Source organism: Heterodontus francisci, chromosome 14 (assembly GCF_036365525.1).
Source record: "Heterodontus francisci isolate sHetFra1 chromosome 14, sHetFra1.hap1, whole genome shotgun sequence".
In the NCBI taxonomy this organism is placed as follows: Eukaryota; Metazoa; Chordata; class Chondrichthyes; order Heterodontiformes; family Heterodontidae; genus Heterodontus; species Heterodontus francisci.
Genome location: NC_090384.1, coordinates 45,613,480 through 45,637,960, shown reverse-complemented (window position 1 = coordinate 45,637,960; position 24,481 = coordinate 45,613,480). Strand labels below are relative to the sequence as shown.

The window sequence follows — 24,481 nt, the reverse complement described above, 5'->3', positions numbered from 1 at the left end:
TCTGGATCAACCAGTATTTTTCCTCTAGGTTATCCACACCCTTCTCAATGGATTTTGTTTTTAAATGCCAGAATTTATATTCTTTTAACTAGCATATTGTTTAATTCAACAGGTAAACTTCAGACTGTAGCTGAAAAAGAAGTAAAAGGTGCTGTATATTCCATGGTAGAATTCAATGGCAAGTTGCTGGCAAGCATCAATAGCACGGTACTTAAGTCTATAACTCTCAGAACCTTTCTTTGCTGGGGTGGCAGGGAGTCTGCCTGTTCAAAATGGTCTTTTAGTGAATGTAAATTGTTCAGTGGTGCAGGCTATTGTGTCTCTGTGAAAATTGGGTTAAGAATCTATGTTCTTTTTCCCTACTGATATTATAAATTGACATGTTTTGTGGTTCATTATATTTTTCTTTATTCTTCTCCTAATGGGGCTCTTATTGCTGCACATAATCCCCCATTAAGCATTCTGTTGACACTAGAGGGTGTGCAACTGTGCTTTGGGTTACTTTGCATGTATTTTAATATTTTTTTTCTCTTCCTGTGCTCAAGGAAGAAGAATTAAAGCCTCAGTTCCACTTGGTTTCGGACTGTGAGTTGAGCAGTCAAAGCCAGTTCTGTTGCTCCATGGGGTTTTTATCTCCAGTTAAATATCGTAATATGAGAATGCAATTACTAACTTAACCTATTAAATCTAGGCCTGCAACTATACAGAATTAGTGAAATAAAATTTTATATACTTTTTCTCGTGATGGTACCTTTCAATGCTCATGATACCTGCAGGTAAATAGATTGAGAATTACACAGTTTGCACACTTGAGTGATATAAATAAACAATACTTGCATTTATTACTTGCGTCATCACGTTCAAACATCTTGAATCACTTCACGCAATGAAGTATTTTTGGGGTGCTTATCTGGCAGGTAAACAACATGGACTGATTGGGGGGAATTGCCTGTTTCTGTTTTGTAATTTCTGTCTAATTATGAGTGCAGTGACTAGGCAGATGTGGCAAGCATCTGCAACAGCAACATCTAACAAAACAAAAGTGACGTAAATGACCAATTAATCCAATTGGTTGTTTGAGAAATATTGAGCAGGACTCTAGTGACTGAATTTCCTGCTCCTCTTCAAGTAGTGGCATGGGATCTTTAAATTCCACCTGAAAACTGAAATTATTGGACAGGACCTTAGTTTAATGACGATGCCAATGTTATTAGAAACTTCACTGTTAAATTTATGTACTTACACGTACTAATAGGTAGTTTCTTTACTCAGAGAGTAGTCAGGGCGTGGAACGCCCTGCCTGCAGCAGTAGTAGATTTGCCAACTTTAAGGGCATTTAAGTGGTCATTGGATAGACATATGGATGAAAATGGAATAGTGTAGGTCAGATGGTTTCACAGGTCGGCGCAACATCGAGGGCCGAAGGGCCTGTACTGCGCTGTAATGTTCTAAATTCTAAATAATAAGTGAAAGGAAAAATTGCACTTGCAATTAATACAATTTTTGCCTGTTCTTAATTCCCCAATTCGAATTTCTCCCGCCATTGTCAGTAATAGAGCTGTAACTGCCATTACTTCACCCTAGCATCACACAGCTACAAAATGTTCATTCCAGATACCACCCAATTTTGGAAAAATGTAATCTATAATTGTACCACTGTTCTTCACGGTTTAGCTGGATGTTTTCACTTCAAGTGGACTGTTGCGATCAGGTGAGGAGGGGTCAAATAGTTCCCCTCTTTTCCCTCTCCACACTTGACCGCAATAGATTTACTTCCGATTTGAAAAGGATATACTTGCCAGTTCAGTGAGTGTTTAACTGTTTACACGCTGTGACCATAAAAGAACCAACTGGACTGGTGTTCTTGAGTTTAGCAAAAAAAGAGGTTAGCTATAAAATAACATACGTTCCAACTTTCTCTGTCTCTCTCTCTCTCGCGCACGCAAATATGTTAGAGTGGGGGAGCATAGATTGGCCAAATTAGAGTCCAGAGAAATAAAAGGGATATACAGCCTGTGGAGGTTGGTGATTCAGCTAATTTCAGGCTGAATTTGGTGGTCTCGTGACTTTCCCTCGGTCTCGATGCTTCTGATTTAAAGATGTAGACGGCTGATTTGGCTGTTCTCCTGGCGACAGTAGTGCTTTCTTTCAAGGAGTCCCTGGGTGGATGTGGTCAGCAAACGGTTTGAAGCTTGCAAGGTGGGTTGGAGAGAGAGGGAGGAAGGAGCCGCCCCCCCCCCCCCCCCCCCACCACTCTGGTCTATTTTCATCAGCGTCTTAGCTGCTTGTGTCTTTACTGCAGAGAAAGCAGAAGTTTAAACACACCAAGTGTGGACCTGTCATATGACAGTCACCCAGTGATTCAGACATGGTCGTCACTGGTATATTTCCCCTTGCAACTTGATTAGTTCATGTCTGGGATTCCTCTTCTCACAGCTGGGGTCCCATTGTTCAAGTGATTAGGTTTAGTGGTTCACCTCCACCAGTTGAATACCTCAGGTATTCAAGCCTTGATGCCTTGCTAATGGGGACAGGATAAATGGTCACTCAGATTCCCCAGGTCATTTTCTTTGATGGGTTTTTGCAGACATGGGTGTCTCCGTCTCAATGGATTGAAATGTGAAAGGTGCAGTGATACAAATTAGGTTAGCCATCTCTAGCTGCAAGCTCAAGTCACCTTTAGTCTGTTTTTTGTAAAGTTCAGTTGATTAAATATCATCATTTGACATAAAGCATGCCTTATTTATTTTTCTCATTACTTTGAGTTTATTTTGATCAGGTGGGTAAAACCAGATCTCAGTGCATTAACTCTGTATTCTATCCCAGATATGAAGAAGTAACAGTGTGATTTTCACTTTAGGTGCGTTTATATGAATGGACTGCTGAAAAAGAACTACGCACAGAGTGTAATCACTACAATAATATCATGGCCCTCTACCTGAAAACAAAAGGAGACTTCATCCTGGTGGGAGACTTGATGCGCTCGGTGCTACTTCTTGCATATAAACCCATGGAAGGGAATTTTGAAGAGGTACAATGCAACTTGAGTTTAAATTGCATTTTTCCTTGCTTTTTTCCAGATTTTTGCTGCTCTGAAAAAGCTAACCTGTTGGTCCATCATGTACAGGCCTAGAAATTAGTATTAGGAGAATGTTCATCCATGGAGGACATCATAACCGAGTTTGGTCCTGTCATTACCTAAAGTCTGAATGCACACAGTAAGGAGTCGCTGTTGAGGAGGGGGAATCTTTGCTGAATTATTTTTTCTACTCTCCCGAACCTGGGGATGCTGAGACCAGTTTTGAAACCCATAACTGTTGCCTTGATCTAGACCAGCTAACCTAGGCTCCCAGTGGAAGGCATAACTGGGGCCTTCTGATTTGTATGTCTCAGTCTAATGTTGGCCAATAACCCAGATGCTACATCTTTGCAAGTAGATACATCGCCAGGCCCAGAGGAAATGTATCCCAGGCTGTTAAGAGATGCAAGGGAGGTAATAGCGGCTCTTACCATTTGTCAATCCTCTTTGGCTACAGGCGTGGTGTGAGAGGACTTGTAATGTTATACCGTTGTTTAACCCTTACAGAACATTGTGCAGTATTCTTTGTGTGCTTTGCTGGTTTTCAGGCAGCAGGGGTGGCAAGAATCATACCTTTTGACAGTATGTTAATAAAATGGAGGTTTGAGAGTTGGGACATCCAATCATTTTAATTCTCTTCATTCCTGCTTTCTCTCAGTCTGAAAATAGCCAGCCAGGAAAGCACCGGTGTTAAAAAGATTTGTGAATTGCATAGCAGAGCATATTAATTTGTGAATGGGCAGTACCTATACTAAATCTTAGCTAGCATATTGATATCAATGCAACTGGTGATGCATCTAATTCACCGAGTTGGGGAACATTGTTACGGCCGAGGTGGGAAGAGTGCACTGTTAATTCAGTCCCACTTCTCCACAGGTCACAACATATCAATACATTTTCCTACTTTCCAAAACAGTCAATTAGATACTCTATGTCCAGAATAAAGCACACCAACCAGCTTTCTTTAATAATAAACAAAATTATCAGTTTATTATAAACCAAGTCTTAACCAATAATGAAGTAAATATTTGAATTGAAATATTAAAGCCCTGTATTTTTTTATCCTAGCCCACATGCACATACATCCAAAAACCAGTTAACCAGGAAAAAAGGGATTTTTGTTTATAGTTGTTGCAAAGAAATAGAAGGAATAAAAAAAATTGAGAAGCGGATATGTAAGTCCTTTGTTTTGGCGAGGTGTCCCAAAGTCGAATAGGTGACTGCCACTAGGAATCTTTCAAGGTGATGTTGATGGACAGTCTGCTTTGGTAGGCGTTCAAAGAAATTCAACTACAGAAGGCTTCACATAGGTCTTACAGCAGGTGTGTGGCAACAAAGGGTTCAGTTCTAACACATTCGATGCAAGGTTTCTGCAAACATTCAGTATGTCTTCCAAGTACAGGAGGCAAGAGTACAACTTGATACAGGCTTTTGCTTTTCAATAGTAGGGATTCTTCAAAGAGAGTTAACAGTAGTCTGGATTTTCTTCTGATCCTGGCAGGCCCATATGCAGCTCTCCAACAACTCCTTTCAGTCCAAAAAACCAGCTGGCTTTTAACAGTTCAAAGTGAAATTAAGCATTTTCAGGCAAGTCCCAGGATAATCATCAATTCTGTCTTGTCACAACACAAAATATCTCAAGTTAAACCCGTGCTATGTTTACTTGAAATCACATGCTTTCCAGTAAAAACTTGTTTACTGGTTAACCTTTGTTGAACTTGGGAAAATTAAAATGAGCAACAATATTGTTTGTCATAGACATTGTTTAACAATATAGAATATATTCCACTAAAAAACAGGAACAGACTAAACATTAATGAGTCCCATGAATGAATAAAGGCATAAGGAAAAAAATTGAGGATAAGGAAAGAGACATACACTAAGTACATGGACAGCAGGGGAGAGCATGACTAGGGAGAATATTAAGAAATTTAGGAGAGAAGTTAAAATAAATTGGGGAAGAGAAGTAACATAAATTATCAAGGAACATAAAACAAATATTAAAATATTTTACAGGCACATCAATTTAAAAAGAGGAAAGTCACAATGGGAATAGGGTCACTTAATAAAGGACAAAGTAATATCACAGGCAATTTGAAAAATGGGGGAAAATACAGAATAATTACTTTGCTTCAGTATTTACCATGGAAACAGGACAGATGGGCATGACATCAGATGATGAGATTAGAAATGAGATAATTGCATTTAAAATAAAAAGTGCTGAAATATTAAATGAGCTAATCAGACTTAAAGTCGATTAAACACGCCTGGACTGATTACATCTCATTTTAAAAGAAAATAGGGAAGAGGTAGCAGAGACATTACTACACATATTTAATCATTTGTTAACAGAAAGGTGTAGTGTCAGTAGACTGGCAGATAGCTAACTTTATACCTAAAGTTAAGAAGGGAGATAGAACATGTCCAAGGAGCTAAAGACCAGTCTGCGTAACATCATTGGTAGGAAATATAATAGAATCTCTACTAAAGGAGAGAAAAACATCTAGAAACCCAAAATATAATAATGAATAGTCGACATGGATTTCAAAAGGGAAAGTCTTGCTTGACCAACCTCTGCATTTTTTGAAGAGTTAAGAGAGTAGCCAAGGGTAATGCAATATATGTAATTTATCTAGACTTTCAAAAGGGCTTTGATAAGGTAACACACAATACACTAATGAATCTGGTTAGAGAATGTGGAGTTAAGGGACAAGTACCAGAATGGATAGCTAGCTGTTGAAAGATAAATTGGAGAGTAGGGATTAAGGATAGTTATTCCTAGTTGTAGAAGGTGAGAAGTGGTGTTTCACAAGGACTAATGCTGGGACAGCTGTTCACGATTTATATTAACAGTTTAGACTTTAGAATCAAAGCTACAAATTTTAACTTTGCAGATGACACCAAATACTGAGAAGGACTGCAACAAATTTCAACATATTAAACATGCAGACAGGACATATAATTGGCAATTGAATTTCAGCATTGATGAATGTGAGGTAATACATTTTGTAAGAAAAATAAGGAGGTGGCATAGAAAATAAGAATCTAAATGGGGCAGAGGAGCAAAGGGATCTGGGAGTACAAATACACAAATGAAAAAGGCCATAAAGCAAACCAAGCTGTAGGGTTTATTTCTAAAGGAATAGAATTGAAAAGTAAATAAATTATGTTGAACTTGTATTGAACCTTCGTCCGACCATACCTGGTGAAATGTCTGCACTTCTGATTGCCATATTATAAAAAAGAGACAGGCACTGGAGAGGGTGCAAAACAGATTTGCAAGGCTAATACCAGGAATGTGGCAGTATACCTATCAGGAAAGGATGAACAGGCTGGGTCTCTTTTCTCTTGAAAAGAGAAAGCTGAGGGGTGGCCTAATCAAGATCTTTAAAATTGGGAAAGGTTTTGGTAGAGTAGACACAGAGAGAATGTTTCCGTTTGTAGGGAAGAGCAAACTAGAGGCCATCGATATCACCAAGAATTCAAATAGCGAATTCAGAAGAAACTTATTCAGAGAGTGGCAAGAATGTGGAACTTGCTACTACAGGGAGTGGTTGAAACGAATAGCATAGATGCATTTAAGCGGAAGCCAGATGAGCAAATGAGGGAGAAGGGAATGAAGGGTTACGGTGATAGTTAGATGAGGAAGAATGGGAGGATAGTCAAGTGGAGCATAAGCGCTGGCAGGAACTAGTTGGGCAGAATGGCCTGTTTCTGTGTTGTGTATCCTGTGTAATCATTGATGTTTCCCGCGCAACATATTCCTAGTAACAGTCCTGTAGCCATCATTGATTCACTTTGGTGATTATACAGCTCAAAATGCTGTTTCCAGACACAGCCCAAGTGTGGAAGGACAGAACATCTTATTGCACAGCTACATTTTTTCTTCAAAGTTTGGTAGGTTATACAATTACTTACATAACCTGTGTTCTTAAAGATCCATGAGGCTACATGCACAGGAAAAACCCACAAATAGCACCAAGGTATATGATCAGTTAATGTCTTAATTGTGGGAAGTGGTTTAGAGATACATGTTGACCAGTTTAAGTATTCCGGTCTCTTCAAATAGTGGATTGGGATCAAGTGGACAATGCTTTGCTTTTAAGTCTCATTAATGGTACTAACAATACAAGCATCTGTCTGATATTTGTATTGGTATATTAATGAAATAGTGACTTTAAAATTGATTTTGTTCCTTTATTTTTACGCAAGATCGCCCGGGACTTCAACCCTAATTGGATGAGTGCTGTTGAGATACTGGATGATGATAATTTCCTGGGTGCGGAAAACTCCTTCAACTTATTTGTATGTCAGAAAGACAGGTGAGCAGGTTCAGTGAAAGTCACTCCACTCCTGCACGCATTCTGTGTGTAATCCCCTTTAAACCTTTCAAGCTATTGTATGACAAATGTGTTCTGGCCTAGGACCTCATCAGCTGAAATATGAAAGAATGCTCTTGTAGGGTGAGTACCCATCCAGCCCGTTTTGAACCACATGGACCATTTTTAGTGTGACTTTGGTAACTTTTTGAGAATTGAAAGTCAGATCTAAAAATGCAGTTTCTGCTGCTTCATTTAAAAATGGTTGCACAAATTTGTTTTACATTCAGGATGCAAGAGCTGACCACTTTGCATATGTGTGCAATAATATATTAAATATACCAATGCTTGAATTCTATCAATGCCTGTCGGAATTTTTCACATTTCAGTTGTCACTCAATGTCAGGCTTATCATCAAGTGGGACCTTGCCACTTCAAGGGGTTAGAACACAAATAAGGCCACTGATCACTTCCTCACTGCCATCACCATTGATCTCGCTCTCACTCTCGCTCTCTGTACCTGCTTCCAGTATTGCTCTAATTCTGTTTCTAAAAAAAAACCTGAGTTCATATACTAAGAATAATTTCACTTCCTGAAAGCAGTTATTTATTTCATGTTTATAGAAACATAGAAAATCGGAGCAGGAGTAAGTCGTTCGGCCCTTCGGGCCTGCTCCGCCATTTAAAAAAGATCATGGCTGATCATCTAATTAAGTACCCTGTTTCCCCCATTTTTCCCCATATCCCTTGATCCCTTTGGTATTAAGAAATATATTCATCTCCTCCTTGAATATATCTAATGACTGTGCCTCCAGTGCCTTCTGTGGTAGAGAATTCCACAGGTTCACCACCCTCTGAGTGAAGAAATTTCTCCTCATCTAGGTGGCGTACTCTGTATCCTGAGACTGTGACCCCTAGTTCTGGACACCCCAGCCATCGGGAACATTCTCCCTGCATCTAGCCTGTCTAGTCCTGTTAGAATTTTATAGGTTTCTATGAGATACCCTCTCATTCTTCTAAACTCTAGTGAATATAGGCCTAGTCGACCCAATCTCTCCTCAAACGTCAATCCTGCCATTCCAGGAATCAGCCTAGTAAATCATCTTTGCACTCCCTCCATGGCAAGAACATCCTTCCTGAGATAAGGAGACCAAAACTGCGCGCAGTACTCCTGATATGGTCTCATGCTTGCTTTCAGTGACTGGTGTGCAAGGACACCCAGGTCTTGTTGCACCTCCCCCTTTCCGATTCTATCATCATTCAGATAATATGCCTTTCTGTTTTTACAACCAAAGTGGATAACCTCACATTTATCCATGTTATACTGCATCTGCCATGCATTTGCCCACTCATCCAACTTGTCCAAATCACATTGGGGCCTTTTTGCATCCTCCTCACAGCTCACATTCCACCCCCCCCCGCCCCCGCAAGCTTTGTGTTGTCTGCAAACTTGGAAATGTTAGTTAGTTCCCTCACCCAAGTCACTAATATATATTGTGAATAGCTGGGGCCCAGCACTGATCCCTGCGGTACCCCACTAGTCACTGCCTGCCACCCAGAAAAAGACCAGTTTATTCCTACGCTCTGTTTCCTGTCTGTCAACCAATTCTCAATCCATGCCAGTATATTACCCCCAATCCCATGTGATTTAATTTTGCACACTAACCTGTTATGTGGGACCTTATCAAAAACCTTCTGAAAATCCAAATACACCACGTCCACTGGTTCTCCCTTATCTATTCTTCTAGTTACATCCTCAAAAAACTCCAGTCGATTTGTTAAGCATGATTTCCCTTTCGTAAACCCATGCTGACTTTGCCCAATGTCGTTTCTGCTTTCTAGGTGTTCTGCTATCACATCCTTTATAATAGACTCTAGCATTTTCCCTGCTACTGATGTAAGGCTAACTGTTCTGTAATTCCTGGTCCTTTTCTCCTTCCTCTTTTTAAATAGTGGGGTTACATTTGCCACCCTCCAATCTCTAGGAACTGCTCCAAAGTCTATAGAATTTTGGAAGATGACCACCAATGCATCCACTATTTCCAGAGCCACTTCCTTTAGTACTCTGGGATGTAGATTATCAGGCCCTGGGGATTTGTCAGCCTTTAACCCCATTAATTTCCTTAGCACTTTTTTTTTTCCTAATACTGATTTCCTTCAGTTCCTCCCCCTCATTAGACCCTTGGTTCCCTAACATTTCTGGGAGGTTATTTGTGTCCTCCTTTGTGAAGACAGAGCCAAAGTATGTGTTTTAATTGTTCTGCCATTTATTTGTTCCCCATTGTAATTTCCCCCATTTCTGACTGTAAGGGACCTACATTTGTCTTCACTAATCTTTTTTTCTTCACATATTTTATAGAAGCTTTTACAGTCAGTTTTTATGTTCCCCGCAAGTTTACACTCGTACTCGATTTTTCCCTGCTTAATCAACCTCTTTGTCCTCCTTTGCTGAATTCTAAACTGCTCCCAATCCTCAGACTTGCTGCTTTTTCCGGCAATTTTATATTCCTCCTCTTTGGATCTAATACTATCGCAAATTTCTTTTGTAAGCCACGGTTGAGCCACCTTTCCGGTTTTATTTTTGCACCAGACAGGAATGAATAATTGTTGTTATTCATGCACACGCTCTTTAAATCTTATCCATTGCCTATCCACCGTCAACCCTTTTAGTAAAGTTCCCCGATCTACCATAGCCAACTCGTGCTTCATACCTTCGTAGTTTCCTTTATTTAGATTCAGGGCCCTAGTTTTGGATTCGACTACTTCACACTCCATCTTAATGAAGAATTCTATCATGTTATGGTCACTTGCCCCCCAAGGGACCCCACACAACAAGATTGTTAATTAATCCTTTCTCATTGCACAATACCGAGTCTATGATGGCCTGTTCTCTAGTTGGTTCTTCAACGTATTAGTCTAAAACAAACCATCACATACACACTCCAGGAAATCCCCCTCCACAGTATTATTGCTAATTTGGTTTGACCAATCTATATATAGATTAAACTCACCCATGATTACAGTTGTACCCTTATTGCATATGTCTCTAATTTCCTGTTTAATGCCATCCCTTACATCTCCACTACTGTTTGGGGGCCTATAGACAACCGCCACCAACGTTTTCTGAACCTTGGCTTCTTAGCTCCACCCATACAGATTCAACGCCATGATTTCACGAGCCAATATCCTTCTTCACTATTGCATTGATTTCCTCCTTTACTAACAATGTGACCCCACCTCCTTTTTCCCTTTTTGCCTGTCCTTCCTAAATACTGAATACCCCTGGATCTTCAGTTCCCATCCTTGGTCACCTTGCAGCCATGGCTCCATAATCACAACTATATCATAACCGTTGATATCTATTTGCACTGTTAATTTGTCTACCTTATTGCGAATGCTCCGTGCGTTAAGACACAATGCCTTTAGACTTGTCTTTTTAACATTGTTAGTCATCTTAGCTTTATTTTGCACTATGGCTCTATTTGTTTCTTGCCCTTTTCTCTGCCTTCCACTTTTGCTTTTTACCTTTCTGTCTTTCATTTCCCCCTCCACTGTCTCCCTGCTCAGATTCCCACCCCCTGCCATTCTAATTTAAACCCTCCCTGACAGCACTAGAAACCCCCCCCCCCCCTCACCGGTGGAAATTGGTCCCAATCCTGCCCACATGCAACCTGTCCAGTTTTAATTATGTTAGTCACTTTTTATTATTTAATATTTCATTCTGAATTAGGAATTTGTGAGCTACTTTTTTGTTTTCGCTATATCTTTTTGTTTTCCCCTCTTGCCTGCTGTCAGTACACCTGCACGGGGGATGAAGGTTTTATTTTGAGGAATTGTAGATGCAAATTCACATCCTGTCATTCCGTGGAAAGAACTGCATTTTTTGCATGCTCCTCCGCCACCCCACTCACCCTGTCCCAACCACCCCAGGCTGGCACTAAACCTGTAACTGGAGATGCAGAAACTTCTTGTACTGTTTAATTTCAAAATGAGCTTCTTCCACCATATCCACTGTTACCAAGATCAATTATTCCACTTCAAACATTGCTGCTCCCCACTTGTACCTTTTCTTAATACTGTAACATGTTTGGATCATCTTGAGACTTAATTTCTCAAAACATTTTTCCAACCAGCCTTCCAACCTGTACCTTCCTCAAATTACAGATCATTTCTACCATCACCTACATTCCTGCTTCCCCTCACCCATGTCATTGCAAAGGTCCAGTGGCTTCCCATATCCCAGTGAATTGGCTTTCAAATTATTCATTAACTTTTTCTATTGACCCTCTGTTCCTCAGAAACCAGGTTATTCTTCCTACTGCCCTCCAATATACATTAGTGACCATTCCTTCTGCCACTATATCCCAGTCTTCAATAACTTCTTCCAATTTAATGCTTCTCTAAAAACCTAGAAGTACTTATCAACCATGCTTTTGGCACTTTTTCTTTTAGAGCTACAGCACTGAAACAGGCCCTTCGGCCCACCGAGTCTGTGCCGACCAACAGCCACCCATTTATACTAACCCTACAGTAATCCCATATTCCCTATCACCTCCCTACACTAGGGGCAATTTACAACGGCCAATTTACCTATCACCTGCAAGTTTTTGGATGTGGGAGGAAACCGGAGCACCCGGCGAAAACCCACGCAGACACAGGGAGAACTTGCAAACTTCCTTAACTTTTTTTTCCTCTAGCTTAATGTTGAATGTTTTCCTAACTCTGTAGAGTGTTCTGAGATGTCTTTCTCTGAGCAGAACTGTAGGAATGCAAGTTGTATAATGGATCTACAGTGAGTTCTGCCGCCCCTCTGATCTTGAAATGAAAGGTGTTGGAATTTTATGTGCAGCAATAGGTCTATGTCTTTGTTTTCAGTGCGGCTACTACAGATGAAGAAAGGCAACACCTCCAAGAAGTGGGGCTGTTCCACCTTGGCGAGTTTGTCAATGTGTTCTGTCATGGATCTCTGGTAATGCAGAATCTTGGCGAGACTTCCACACCTACACTGGGTTCGGTATTGTTTGGTACAGTCAATGGCATGATTGGTGAGTTTGCACAGGAATGTTGAAGGTCACCTGAGTGAAACAAAAGCTGGCGTAGAATGCTCATTCCAGCAACAACGGCAGCTTGCTTTTATATAGTGCCTGTAATGTAGTGAAACGTTAACAAGGTGCTTCATAGAGTTATCAAAGAAAATCTGACATCGTGTCACATAAGGAGATGAGGACAGATAACCAAAAGCTTGGTCAAAGAGTAGGTTTTAAGGAGTGTCTTAAAGGAGGAAAAAGAGGTAGGCAGAGCGGTTTAGGAAAGGAATTCCAGAGTTTAGGGTCCAGGAGGCTTGAAAGCATCCCATAGAGTGGTGAAGCAATTAAAATAGGAGTTGCGCAAGAGACCAGACTTGGAGGAAGACAGAAATCTGTTTTACCAACAAAGTGGATGTCTAATAGGGTAATGGCTTTTACTAATATTTTATGAGGGAGAGCTTACAGGATACACTTTATAGTATGAACCCTTACAATCATTTATATCTACTGCCATAATTCTAAATGCTTAGGAATTGATGCAGAAATGGTAAGGTGTTGATGCCACTTGATTCTCCTGGAGTAGATCATTTGCATTGTCATTCACTGCTATAAATGGATATTTGGTCATTTTGGAGGGAAGTAACTAGCTGCAGGATTAGCAAATTGTAATTCAGGTGAAATTTAAAGGAATGCTGACTTAATGGTAGATTAATTGTGTGCAGGTGGTGGGCATTAATGGTGATTAACATGAATCCCTATAAATAGACAAAGACTGAAACTGGTTGTTGGGTGAGAAGGTGTATGTGTGCAATGTGTAACTCTATAAATAAATATAAAAGTGTGTGACAAGTGGCTCCAATTCAATCCTTCACCTGGCTTTCTGGATTTTAACATGGTGGTAGCAGAAGATGGGTTGCCTAAAGGTGAAGGCTGAAAGTTAAGAATTTTTTTTTTCAGAAAGAAAATTACAATCCCAATAGCCATTGTGGAAAATGTCAGAAAGCAAATGTAAATTATTGGGATATGGTTCAGACTCCAGAATGTAATCATATCCCAACAATTTACATATGAATACACTCTGATGTTCTGAGTCTGAACCATGTGACTATTGGAAGAATGAAGTAGATAGATATATAGACGCAGGTTACAACCCTGCCAAACAGGAAATAAGGTATGGCCTTAGCGTTGAGACTTCCTATCAGAAGTAAAGTCAGAAATGAAGTATTTTGTGAAGTGGATGCACGCCAGTTGGATAGTGATGAAGGTTTAGATCTTCTTTTCGAGTTCTTGGATGAAATCTACAGGAACGATGATCTGTTAAGTGCATATGAGGTATGGTTGGTCTGTGATCGGTTTTGCAAAACAAATGGGCATTCCATGGAGGAATATACCATGGACTTTAACAGATTGTACAAAAGACTGACTTAATTTAATTTCAGGATCCCTGGTTCAGAACTAGCATTTAAATTGCTGGATTGTGCCAACCTGTCTCAATTGGACAGGCTACTAGTGTTTGGTTCTATGTTGTCTTGAGAAAGGTCCTGGGGAAATAATGATTTCTTTCAGCCGATGTGGAACAACTGGGACAATCTGTAGTGACACAAAGAATAGAGGACTCAATAATTGCCAGATTTCGGAATGGTCACAGGCACCAATGGATTAAAGACAGGCAGAATGAGGATGAAAGCACCTTTAGCAGATCTGGCTATTGCAGCGGAAGACAAAATTTGAACAGCTATAATAGGTGAATGAATCCCAGAACAGCCCAAGGAACAGTTAATCAGTGGATCAGGTGTGACTTGAAATACCATTATGTGAAAAATTGCCCAAAGCGGAGAGGCAGGGTCTTCGAAATGACACATGACGAAGAGAATTCTGAGGAAAAGGATGAAAGTAGTGATGAATCTGAACAAATTATACTGTTCACAAGACATTTTAGTCCTGTGATGAATATGCAGCACTTGATAGTGCTTGCACTTCAACAGTATGTGGAATAGATTAGTTGAAATGTTATCTTGATTCACTTAAGTAGTCAGGATTGACACAAGATTAAGGAAAAGTGCTACTTGCTTTAAATTTGATGACAACACATTGAGGCTAGTAAAGAGAGTTGTAATTCCATGTAAAATAGCTGGAGTTAAACCATTTTATAAGTACTAACAGGTAGTGCGATACCTCTGATTTTAAGTAAACGTATGAAAAAGGTACAACTGAAACTTGACATGGAACATGATAAGGCAGTTATTTTTGGAAAGTTTGTGGCTGTGCAGTTGAACCAGTAAGTCCATTTAGAATTTAGAACATTACAGCGCAGTACAGGCCCTTCGGCCCTCGATGTTGCGCCGACCTGTGAAACCATCTGACCTACACTATTCCATTTTCATCCATATGTTTATCCAATGACCACTTAAATGCCCTTAAAGTTGGCGAATCTACTACTGCTGCAGGCAGGGCGTTCCACGCCCTGACTACTCTCTGAGTAAAGAAACTACCTCTCACATCTGTCCTATATCTATCACCCCTCAACTTGAAGCTATGTCCCCTCGTGTTTGCCATCACCATCCGAGGAAAAAGACGCTCACTATCCACCCTATCTAACCCTCTGATTATCTTATATGTCTCTATTAAGTCACCTCTCCTCCTCCTTCTCTCCAACGAAAACAACCTCAAGTCCCTCAGCCTTTCCTCATAAGACCTTCCCTCCATACCAGGCAACATCCTAGTAAATCTCCTCTGCACCCTTTCCATAGCTTCCACATCCTTCCTATAATGCAGTGACCAGAACTGCACGCAATACTCCAGGTGCGGTCTCACCATAGTTTTGTACAGCTGCAGCATGACCTCGTGGCTCCGAAACTCGACCCCCCTACTAATAAAAGCTAACACACCATATGCCTTCTTAACAGCCCTATTAACCTGGTTAGCAACCTTCAGGGATTTATGCACCTGGACACCAAGATCTCTCTGTTCATCTACACTACCAAGAATCTTCCCATTAGCCCAGTACTCTGCATTCCTGTTACTCCTTCCAAAGTGAATCACCTCACACTTTTCCGCATTAAACTCCATTTGCCATCTCTCAGCCCAGCTCTGCAGCCTATCCATGTCCCTCTGTACCCTACAACATCCTTCGGCACTATCCACAACTCCACCGACCTTAGTGTCATCTGCAAATTTACTAACCTACCCTTCTACACCCTCTTCCAGGTCATTTATAAAAATGACAAACAGCAGTGGCCCCAAAACAGATCCTTGCGGTACACCACTAGTAACTAAACTCCAGGATGAACATTTGCCATCAACCACCACCCTCTGTCTTCTTTCAGCTAGCCAATTTCTGATCCAAAGCTCTAAATCACCTTCAACCCCATACTTCCGTATTTTCTGCAATAGCCTACCGTGGGGAACCTTATCAAACGCCTTACTGAAATCCATATACACCACATCCACTGCTTTACCCTCATCCACCTGTTTGGTCACCTTCTCGAAAAACTCAATAAGGTTTGTGAGGCACGACCTACCTTTCACAAAACCGTGCTGACTATCTCTAATGAACTTATTCTTTTCAAGATGATTATAAATCCTGTCTCTTATAACCTTTTCCAACATTTTACCCACAACCGAAGTAAGGCTCACAGGTCTATAATTACCAGGGCTGTCTCTACTCCCCTTCTTGAACAAGGGGACAACATTTGCTATCCTCCAGTCTTCCGGCACTATTCCTGTCGACAATGACGACATAAAGATCAAGGACAAAGTCTCTGCAATCTCCTCCCCAGCTTCCCAGAGAATCCTAGGATAAATCCCATCTGGCCCAGGGGACTTATCTATTTTCACACTTTCCAAAATTGCTAACACCTCCTCCTTGTGAACCTCAATCCCATCTAGCCTCGTAGCCTGAATCTCAGTATTCTCAACAACATTTTCTTTCTCTACTGTAAATACTGACGCAAAATATTCATTTAACACTTCCCCTATCTCCTCTGATTCCACACACAACTTCCCACTACTATCCTTGATTGGCCCTAATCTAACTCTAGTCTTTCTTTTATTCCTGATATACCTATAGAAAGCCTTAGGGTTTTCCCTGATCCGATCCACCAATGACTTCTCGTGTCCTCTCCTTGGCTCTCCCTTTAGATCCTTTCTGGCTAGCTTGTAGCTCTCAAGCGCCCTAACTGAGCCTTCACGTCTCATCCTAACATAAGCCGCCTTCTTCCTCTTGACAAGCGCTTCAACTTCTTTAGTAAACCACGGCTCCCTCGCACGACAACTTCCTCCCTGCCTCACAGGTACATACTTATCAAGGACACACAGTAGCTGCTCCTTGAATAAGCTCCACATTTCGATTGTTCCCATCCCCTGCAGTTTCCTTCCCCATCCTACGCATCCTAAATCTTGCCTAATCGCATCATAATTTCCTTTCCCCCAGCTATAATTCTGCGGTATATACCTGTCCCTGCCCATCGCTAAGGTAAACCTAACCGAATTGTGTTCACTATCACCAAAGTGCTCACCTACATCTAAATCTAACACCTGGCCGGGTTCATTTCCCAGTACCAAATCCACTGTGGCATCGCCCCTGGTTGGCCTGTCTACATACTGTGTCAGAAAACCCTCCTGCACACACTGGACAAAAACTGACCCATCTAAAGTACTCGAACTATAGTATTTCCAGTCGATATTTGGAAAGTTAAAGTCCCCCATAACAACTACCCTGTTACTCTCGCCCCTGTCGAGAATCATCTTCGCTATCATTTCCTCTACATCTCTGGAACTATTCGGAGGTCTATAAAAGACTCCCAACAGGGTAACCTCACCCCTCCTGTTTCTAACCTCAGCCCATACTACCTCAGTAGACGAGTCCTCAAACGTCCTTTCTGTCGCTGTCATACTCTCCTTGATTAACAATGCCACACCCCCCCCCCCCTTTTACCATCTTCTCTGTTCTTACTGAAACATCTAAATCCCGGAATCTGCAACATCCATTCCTGCCCCTGCTCTACCCATGTCTCCGAAATGGCCACTACATCGAGATCCCAGGTACCAACCCATGCTGCAAGCTCACCCACCTTATTCCGGATGCTCCTGGCGTTGAAATAGACACACTTTAAACCAGGTTCTTGCTTGCCAGTGCCCTCTTGCGTCCTTGTAACCATATCCCTGACCTCACTACTCTCAACATCCTGTACACTGGCACTACAATTTAGGTTCCCATTCCCCTGCTGAATTAGTTTAAACCCCCCCGAAGAGCACTAGCAAACCTCCCCCCCCCAGGATATTGGTACCCCTCTGGTTCAGGTGAAGACCATCCTGTTTGTAGAGGTCCCACCTACCCCAGAAAGAGCCCCAATTATCCAGGAAACCAAAACCCTCCCTCCTGCACCATCCCTGCAGCCACGTGTTCAACTCCTCTCTCTCCCTATTCCTCGCTTCGCTATCACGTGGCACGGGCAACAACCCAGAGATAACAACTCTGTTTGTTCTCGCTCTAAGCTTCCACCCTAGCTCCCTGAATTTCTGTCTTAAATCCCCATCTCTCTTCCTACCTATGTCGTTGGTGCCTATGTGGACCACGACTTGGGGCTGCTCCCCCTCCCCATTAAGGATCCCAAAAACACGATCCGAGACATCACGAACCCTGGCACCTGGGAGGCAACATACCAACCGTGAGTCTCTCTCGTTCCCACAGAACCTCCTATCTGTTCCCCTAACTATGGAGTCCCCAATGACTAATGTTCTGCTCCTCTTCCCCCTTCCCTTCTGAGCAACAGGGACAGACTCTGTGCCAGATACCTGTACCCCATTGCTTACCCCTGGTAAGTCGTCCCCCGCAACAGTATCCAAAATGGTATACCTGTTGTTGAGGGAAACGGCCACAGGGGATCCCTGCACTGCCTGCTGGTTCCCTCTCCTTCCCCTGACGGTAACCCATCTAACTACTTCTTTTACCTGAGGTGTGACTACCTCCCCATAACTCCTCTCAATGACCTCCTCCGCCTCCCGAATGATCCGAAGTTGCTCCAGCTCCAGTTCCCTAACGCGGTTCTCGAGGAGCTGGAGTTGGGTGCACTTCCCACAGATGCAGTCAGCAGGGACACTCTTGGCGACCCTTACCTCCCACATTCTGCAGGAGGAACATACAACTGCCTTAACCTCCATTCCCACTATTCCAAATTCCCAACAAATCTACTGAAAAACCAAAAACAAAAAGTCAAAACTTGTTAGCTTAGCAATCCAACGGACAGAACTTCTTAAATAAAAAGCTTACGTTATCAACACACCAGAGTCCTTTTTTTTTGGTTAGAGGAGGAGGGTGGGTGGGAGACACTACACGTGTAGTGTCTCGGGTACAGCCACCACACAAATATATACTTTTTCCTTACCCAGCAGTCCCCTGGTCCTCCGAAAACAAAAGGGAATTCACTTTTAAACTTCCACTGAAATTGACTTCACAGCTGTAAGCCCGCTCACGCACCTCCGTTACTATCAAAGCTGCAGTCACCATTTTCCCTTAACAAAACCTGATTTTCGTCAGAATGTTAAGGCAACGATCAATAGCATCAGGTGATAAGAATCAGAGAACCAAACTTTAAGTTACATAGACAATTTGCTCACCCTACTTGTCAAAGGTTAAAATGTTGATTAACAGTATACAAGACTAATAGAAGAGATTAACGAGAAGTGTGAAATCTGTAGAAAATAGTGGAGGATGCCGTTACATCCTCTTGTAAGCTTTTTATTGGTACGTGACTTTCACTAAGTAATTGCCATGGATCTAAAGGTATAGGATAAAGACAAAATATATTTTTATTCTACATTTTGTGGATCTGGTGACCAGACTAAGTCTTTCTACAATAATACTTAGTAAGGACAAAAGGGTTATAATAGATAAAATCATGGAGACGTGAGTAGGGAATGGACTTGGGGCATCAACAAAGTTTCTGACTGATATGGAGGGGAATTTTCCAGTGACTAAGAGCCGTATGAAAACGTGAATATCATGGTCATGAATACTGTAGCTGAAAGTCCTTTCAGCAATTGACTCAGTGAAAGGAATTATGTGATGATTGACGAAATGTTGCATAAATTTTTAGCTGGTCAACCAGACACAAGTTGACAACTGCCCTGGTATGGGCGGTTCATGCAAAAAAATTCACTCCAGATGCTTAGTGAGTATAGTCTCGATCAATTTGTCCTTGGGATAAATCCCAAATCGGCTTCTGTGCTGTGCAATAGACCGCCACTTCTAGAAAAGGCTACATTTAGTTCCTTTTTTTCAACACATTTGAATGCTTTACATGCAGAGAGATGGGCTTTCATCAAAGCCGAGGTCTCAGAAGATTTGTAGAGTACTGAGGCATCATACAAGACCATCTGAGACGGAATTTAATTCAGGAAATTTGGTGCATTATAAAAGGGAGGGTCAGAGGGAATGAAAAGACCTTGATAAGGTAATATGTCAGATGGTAAGATAGTACTTATCAAACACGGCAATCAAACTGTTGAGGTTCGTTCCTCACGATTAATCGGAATTAATTGCAGAATCTCAGACTCTAAGCAGCTGGTAGAAGTAAACCAGGCACCTTGTACTTCAAATACTTGTGTTTTGTAATGAAGTCCTGAGGAAGAGAATATGGCAGATCAAAAGCTGGATAGTGGTATGAGAGTGGTGATGATACAGGACAGAAATATCGCATCCAAAGACCACTTACCCAGAGTGGGTACTCGGGTGACATGTATTCCAGAGACGTCGAGTGAATGGATGGATTCAACAATTGTGGGATATGCAGGAAAGGCTACTGGCAAGTTTAAACATTGGTTGAATGCTCAGCATGACCAAGAAGTAAATCCATGGACTGGCAGAATGGGGCGAAAGAGTGAAGAGTAAGAAAGCCCACTGCAAGTACAGGTAGTGGGTCCAGAAGCAGCCCTTGTGTCAGTAAATGATCACATAAGGGATAAAGTCCCCAAGTAGTGCAAGAGGGAGATCTAGCAGTAGAAGTCCCAACAAACATAAAAGTACAAGTAGGGGCTTTAGCTTAAATAAATTACACAACAAAACAAAGGCCACAGAACAGTCTCAGAACAAAACTAGAAGCAGAAGCCTTCATGATTGTGAAGTTTTCATTGCTGCCAATAAACTTGATGAACTAATGAGAGGCAAAACAGAAGGAATTAGATGGTTCGAGAGAGTTTGGAGTTTTATCTGAAGTACCAGATATGGGGCATCCAGCTTTGTCACAGGTGGATTTGTACTGAAAAAGTGCTTGCAGATGGGACTTAGAAGGCTAAAGCAACAATAGTTGCTTGGGGTTTTGAAGAGCGACTGGATGGTGCAGATGTTAGAGTTGGCTCTCCCACAGCTGGAAAAGTAATCCTAAACATCTAGCTCTTTTGGTCACATTCATGGGAGTGTAGATCAATCAACATAAAAGCCGCGTTTCTGCAGGGTGAGAAATTTCTGAGGCAGCAGATGCAGAAGGCATGTTGGATCCCATCAGTTACAAAGAGAGACGAAGTCCGACCGTAACTTTTAGAAACTTTATTGCAGTATGTGATTGTTACATTGCAAGATTACAAAAAGAACAAAGACCAAAACAAAAGAACATGTGCTCACTACAGCAAGCCTTTCTTAGTTATTCAAACAAAACTAGTAACGCGCCCCCCCCCCCCCCCCCTCTTGTTTCTGAGTGGTTTGCAGACTTCTGTTATCAGTGCATGATTGGTTCATTCGTCCCAGCATTTTATACTTGCATTTTATTTCAGTAGTTCCACATCCCCCCCCCCTCCTTGAACTGTTAGGCTGATTATTAAACAATAGGCTATTAAGCTATCTGCAGCTGTCCCCCTGTTAGCTTCTGCTTGTTATTTTTTATAAATTGGCTCCGCAAATCCACAGTTATTCTGTTAGCTGATTAGCTTACTTTTGATCTGTCCCCACAAGGCAACTATGGAAACTAAAGATGCATCTGTTTCCTTAATGATGTTACCAAGGTGTGGTATTTCTTGGTGAGATCTGTTTTGCTGAAAATTGGTTGTGTTCAACAAAAGTCGATATCACAATTTTTTAATATAAATGAAAACTTTCAGACATCTTGATGCATATTGTGATTTCTTATGGGGTGATGCTGTGAAATTTGCAAAATGTGTTATGAAGATTAGAGTAGAATTTAAGATTGGGAGTCAAGGTTATGGGGCTTCTAAATCTATTGGTTTAGTTATTAAGCAGAGTAGGTCTGAAATATCTTTAAATCAACAATCCTGTTTAGAGAGTGTTACTCGCATCCCAGTTTGTTGTGCCACGTCCTCGCAGAAAGATATATCTTTAAAAAAAAAAAAGACAGAACAATTGCAAAGCTTGGTTAGTCAGGTGAACTGGTTGAGCACTCAGAATAGACCAGGTTCTGGGTTTGATGTGTTGGAATTAAGTAGTATGATGAAACACCTTGAAATAGAATATGCTTTAAGGGTGAATAAAACATTAAAATTAAATATGGAGAAATGTGTACTTAAGTTCTCATCCTTGGGCAACCCAAAGAACATGAAACTAGGCATTTTTAGCAATGCCCCACATCTTCCTGATGGGTATTCTAGTACAGTTGGTTTCATATTTCTGATAGGTGAGAATGAGAAATGTTGTCCTTTAGCTTGGGAAGCTAAGAAAATAGGATGTTAAAAGTACTTTGGCTGCTGAAAATCTGGCCCTTCTGGAGGTAGTGGATGTTTGATTCTATTTGTCAAGTATTTCAAGTGAGATTCTGTACAATGGGTGTACTGAAGGTAGTATACGATTAAATGTTATGTCGATAATAGTCATTGTGGAATAATGTACACTCTATGAAAAGTGAGTGAGAAAAAGTTACAGATTGACCTTGCTGCTTTGAAATTAATGCTGGACAGAAAAGAAATCTTGAAAATTAAATGAGTGGATGCAAGTCATCACTGTCTGATTCTTTTACAAAAAGAAAAGAAAAAGAGAAGTACGAAGAAATTGTTAGGGGTACTGGAGCAGTGGCGTCTCGCAATGTAATGCGTTAACATACGAACAGGAGTAGGCCATTCAGCCCATCGAGCCGGCCCCACCACTTAATATGATCAGGCTGATCATCCACTTCAATGCCTTTTTCCCACATTATCCTTATATCCTCATATCCCCTTATGTCATCTGTCTTTAGAAATCTGTCAATCTCTGCTTTAAACATACTCAATGACTGAGCTTCCACAGTCCTCTGGGGTAGAGAATTCCAAAGATTCACAACCCTCTGAAGAAAGAAATTTCTCCTCATCTCAGTATGTGGCTTCCCCCTTATTTTGAAATTGTGTCCCCTGGTTCTGGACTGCCCAACCAGGGGAAACAGCTTTGCTGCATCTACCCTGTCTATCCCTTTAAGTATTTTTTAGGTTTCAATGAGATCACCTCTCATTCTTCGAAACTCTGGAGAATACAGGTCCAGTTTCCCCAATCTCTCTTCATAGGACAGTCCCGCCATCCCGGGAACAAGTCTGGTGAACCTTGGTTGCACTCCCACTATGGCAATAATATCCTTCCTAAGGTAAGGGGACCAAAATTGCGCACAGTACTCCAAGTGTGGTCAAACCAAGGTTCTGTACAATTGAAGCAAGACTTCTCTACTCCTGTACTCAAATTCTCTTGCGATCAAGGTTAACATAATATTAGCCACCTTAATTGCTTGCTGCACCTGCATGTTAGCTTTCAGTGACTTATTGACAGACACCCAGGTCCCTTTGTACATCTACCCTTTCTAATCTCTTACCATTTATGAAATACTCTGCACATCTGTTCCTCCTACCAAAGTGGATAACCTCACATGTTTCCACATTATATTCCATTTCCACTTATATACATTGGAATGCTACTATATCTAAAAGTAGTTCAAATAGGTTTCCTAAATAAGTCAGTTACATACTTGCAAGGTCCAAAGGGCAAGCTGTATACACTTACTAAAATGGCAGCTTACTTGGATCTTGCCCACTCATTAAGTCTGTCTTTGTACAGAGCTTTTTGATTTCATTTGTTTTGAAATTTTGGTTGTACGTATTAACTTTTTTTTATTTAAGGAGAGGAGGGGATCTGTTAATTGTACATTGTGTTTAATTGTATGCTGGTGGTGGGCATTAATTGGTGATTCACCTGAATCACTATAAATAGATACAGACTGAAACTGTGGTTGTTGGGTTAGGAGTGTGCGCTTATAATGTATAACTCTAAATATAACAGTGTGTAAAGATTGGCTGCAGAGCTATCCTTCACAAACTGTATTTTCAGCAGAAAATAAGTATTGGAGAAATTTAATGTACTAAGAGCTGACAAATCCCCAGGACCTGATGGCCTATACCCTTGGATTCTAAAAGAAATAGCTGCAGAGATGGTGGATGTACTGGTTATGATTTTCCAAAATTCCCTAGATTCCAAGACATTCCCAACAGATTGGAAATTCACAAATGTAACACTGCTATTCAAGAAAGGAGGGAGAGAGATAACGGGGCTACAGGCCAATTAGCTGACATTAGTCATTGGGAAAATGCTGGAATCTATTGAAGCCTTAACAGTGCACTTAGGAAATCATAGTATGATCAGACAAAGTCAGCATGGTTTTACGAAAGGGAACTCTTGTAGTATACTTGGATTTCCAAAAGGCATTCGATAAGGTGCCACACGAAAGGCTGATACACAAGATAAGGGTGCATAGAGTTGGGGGTTATATATTAGCATGGATAGAGGATTGTTAACAGACAGGAAGCAGAGAGTAGGGATAAATGGGCATTTTCAAGTTGGCAGGCTGTAACTAGTGAAGTGCAGCAAGGATCAGTGCTGGGGCCTCAGCTATTTACAATCTATATCACTGACTTAGATGAAGAGACAGAGAGTAATGTATCCAAGTTTGCTGACAGTACAAAGCTAGGTGGGAATGTAAGCTGTGCGTAGGACTCGGAAGGTGCAAAGAGATATAGACAGGTTAAGTGAATGGGCAACAAGGTGGCAGATGGCGTATAATGTGGTGAAATGTGAGGTAAAGGCCTGCTAAAGTCTG

At 41.2% G+C, this 24,481-nt stretch overlaps 1 protein-coding gene across 1 annotated transcript in view; it reads left to right on the top strand.

Moving 5' to 3' along the window:
- The window catches only part of ddb1 (damage-specific DNA binding protein 1), a 149,321-nt gene that overhangs the window by 108,883 nt on the left and 15,957 nt on the right, over nt 1–24,481 (top strand). The window contains exons 21-24 of the mRNA XM_068046122.1: nt 113–207; nt 2,861–3,031; nt 7,292–7,401; nt 12,274–12,443. Coding sequence (XP_067902223.1) covers nt 113–207; nt 2,861–3,031; nt 7,292–7,401; nt 12,274–12,443 — 546 coding nt within the window. The remainder of the gene's footprint in view (nt 1–112; nt 208–2,860; nt 3,032–7,291; nt 7,402–12,273; nt 12,444–24,481) is intronic.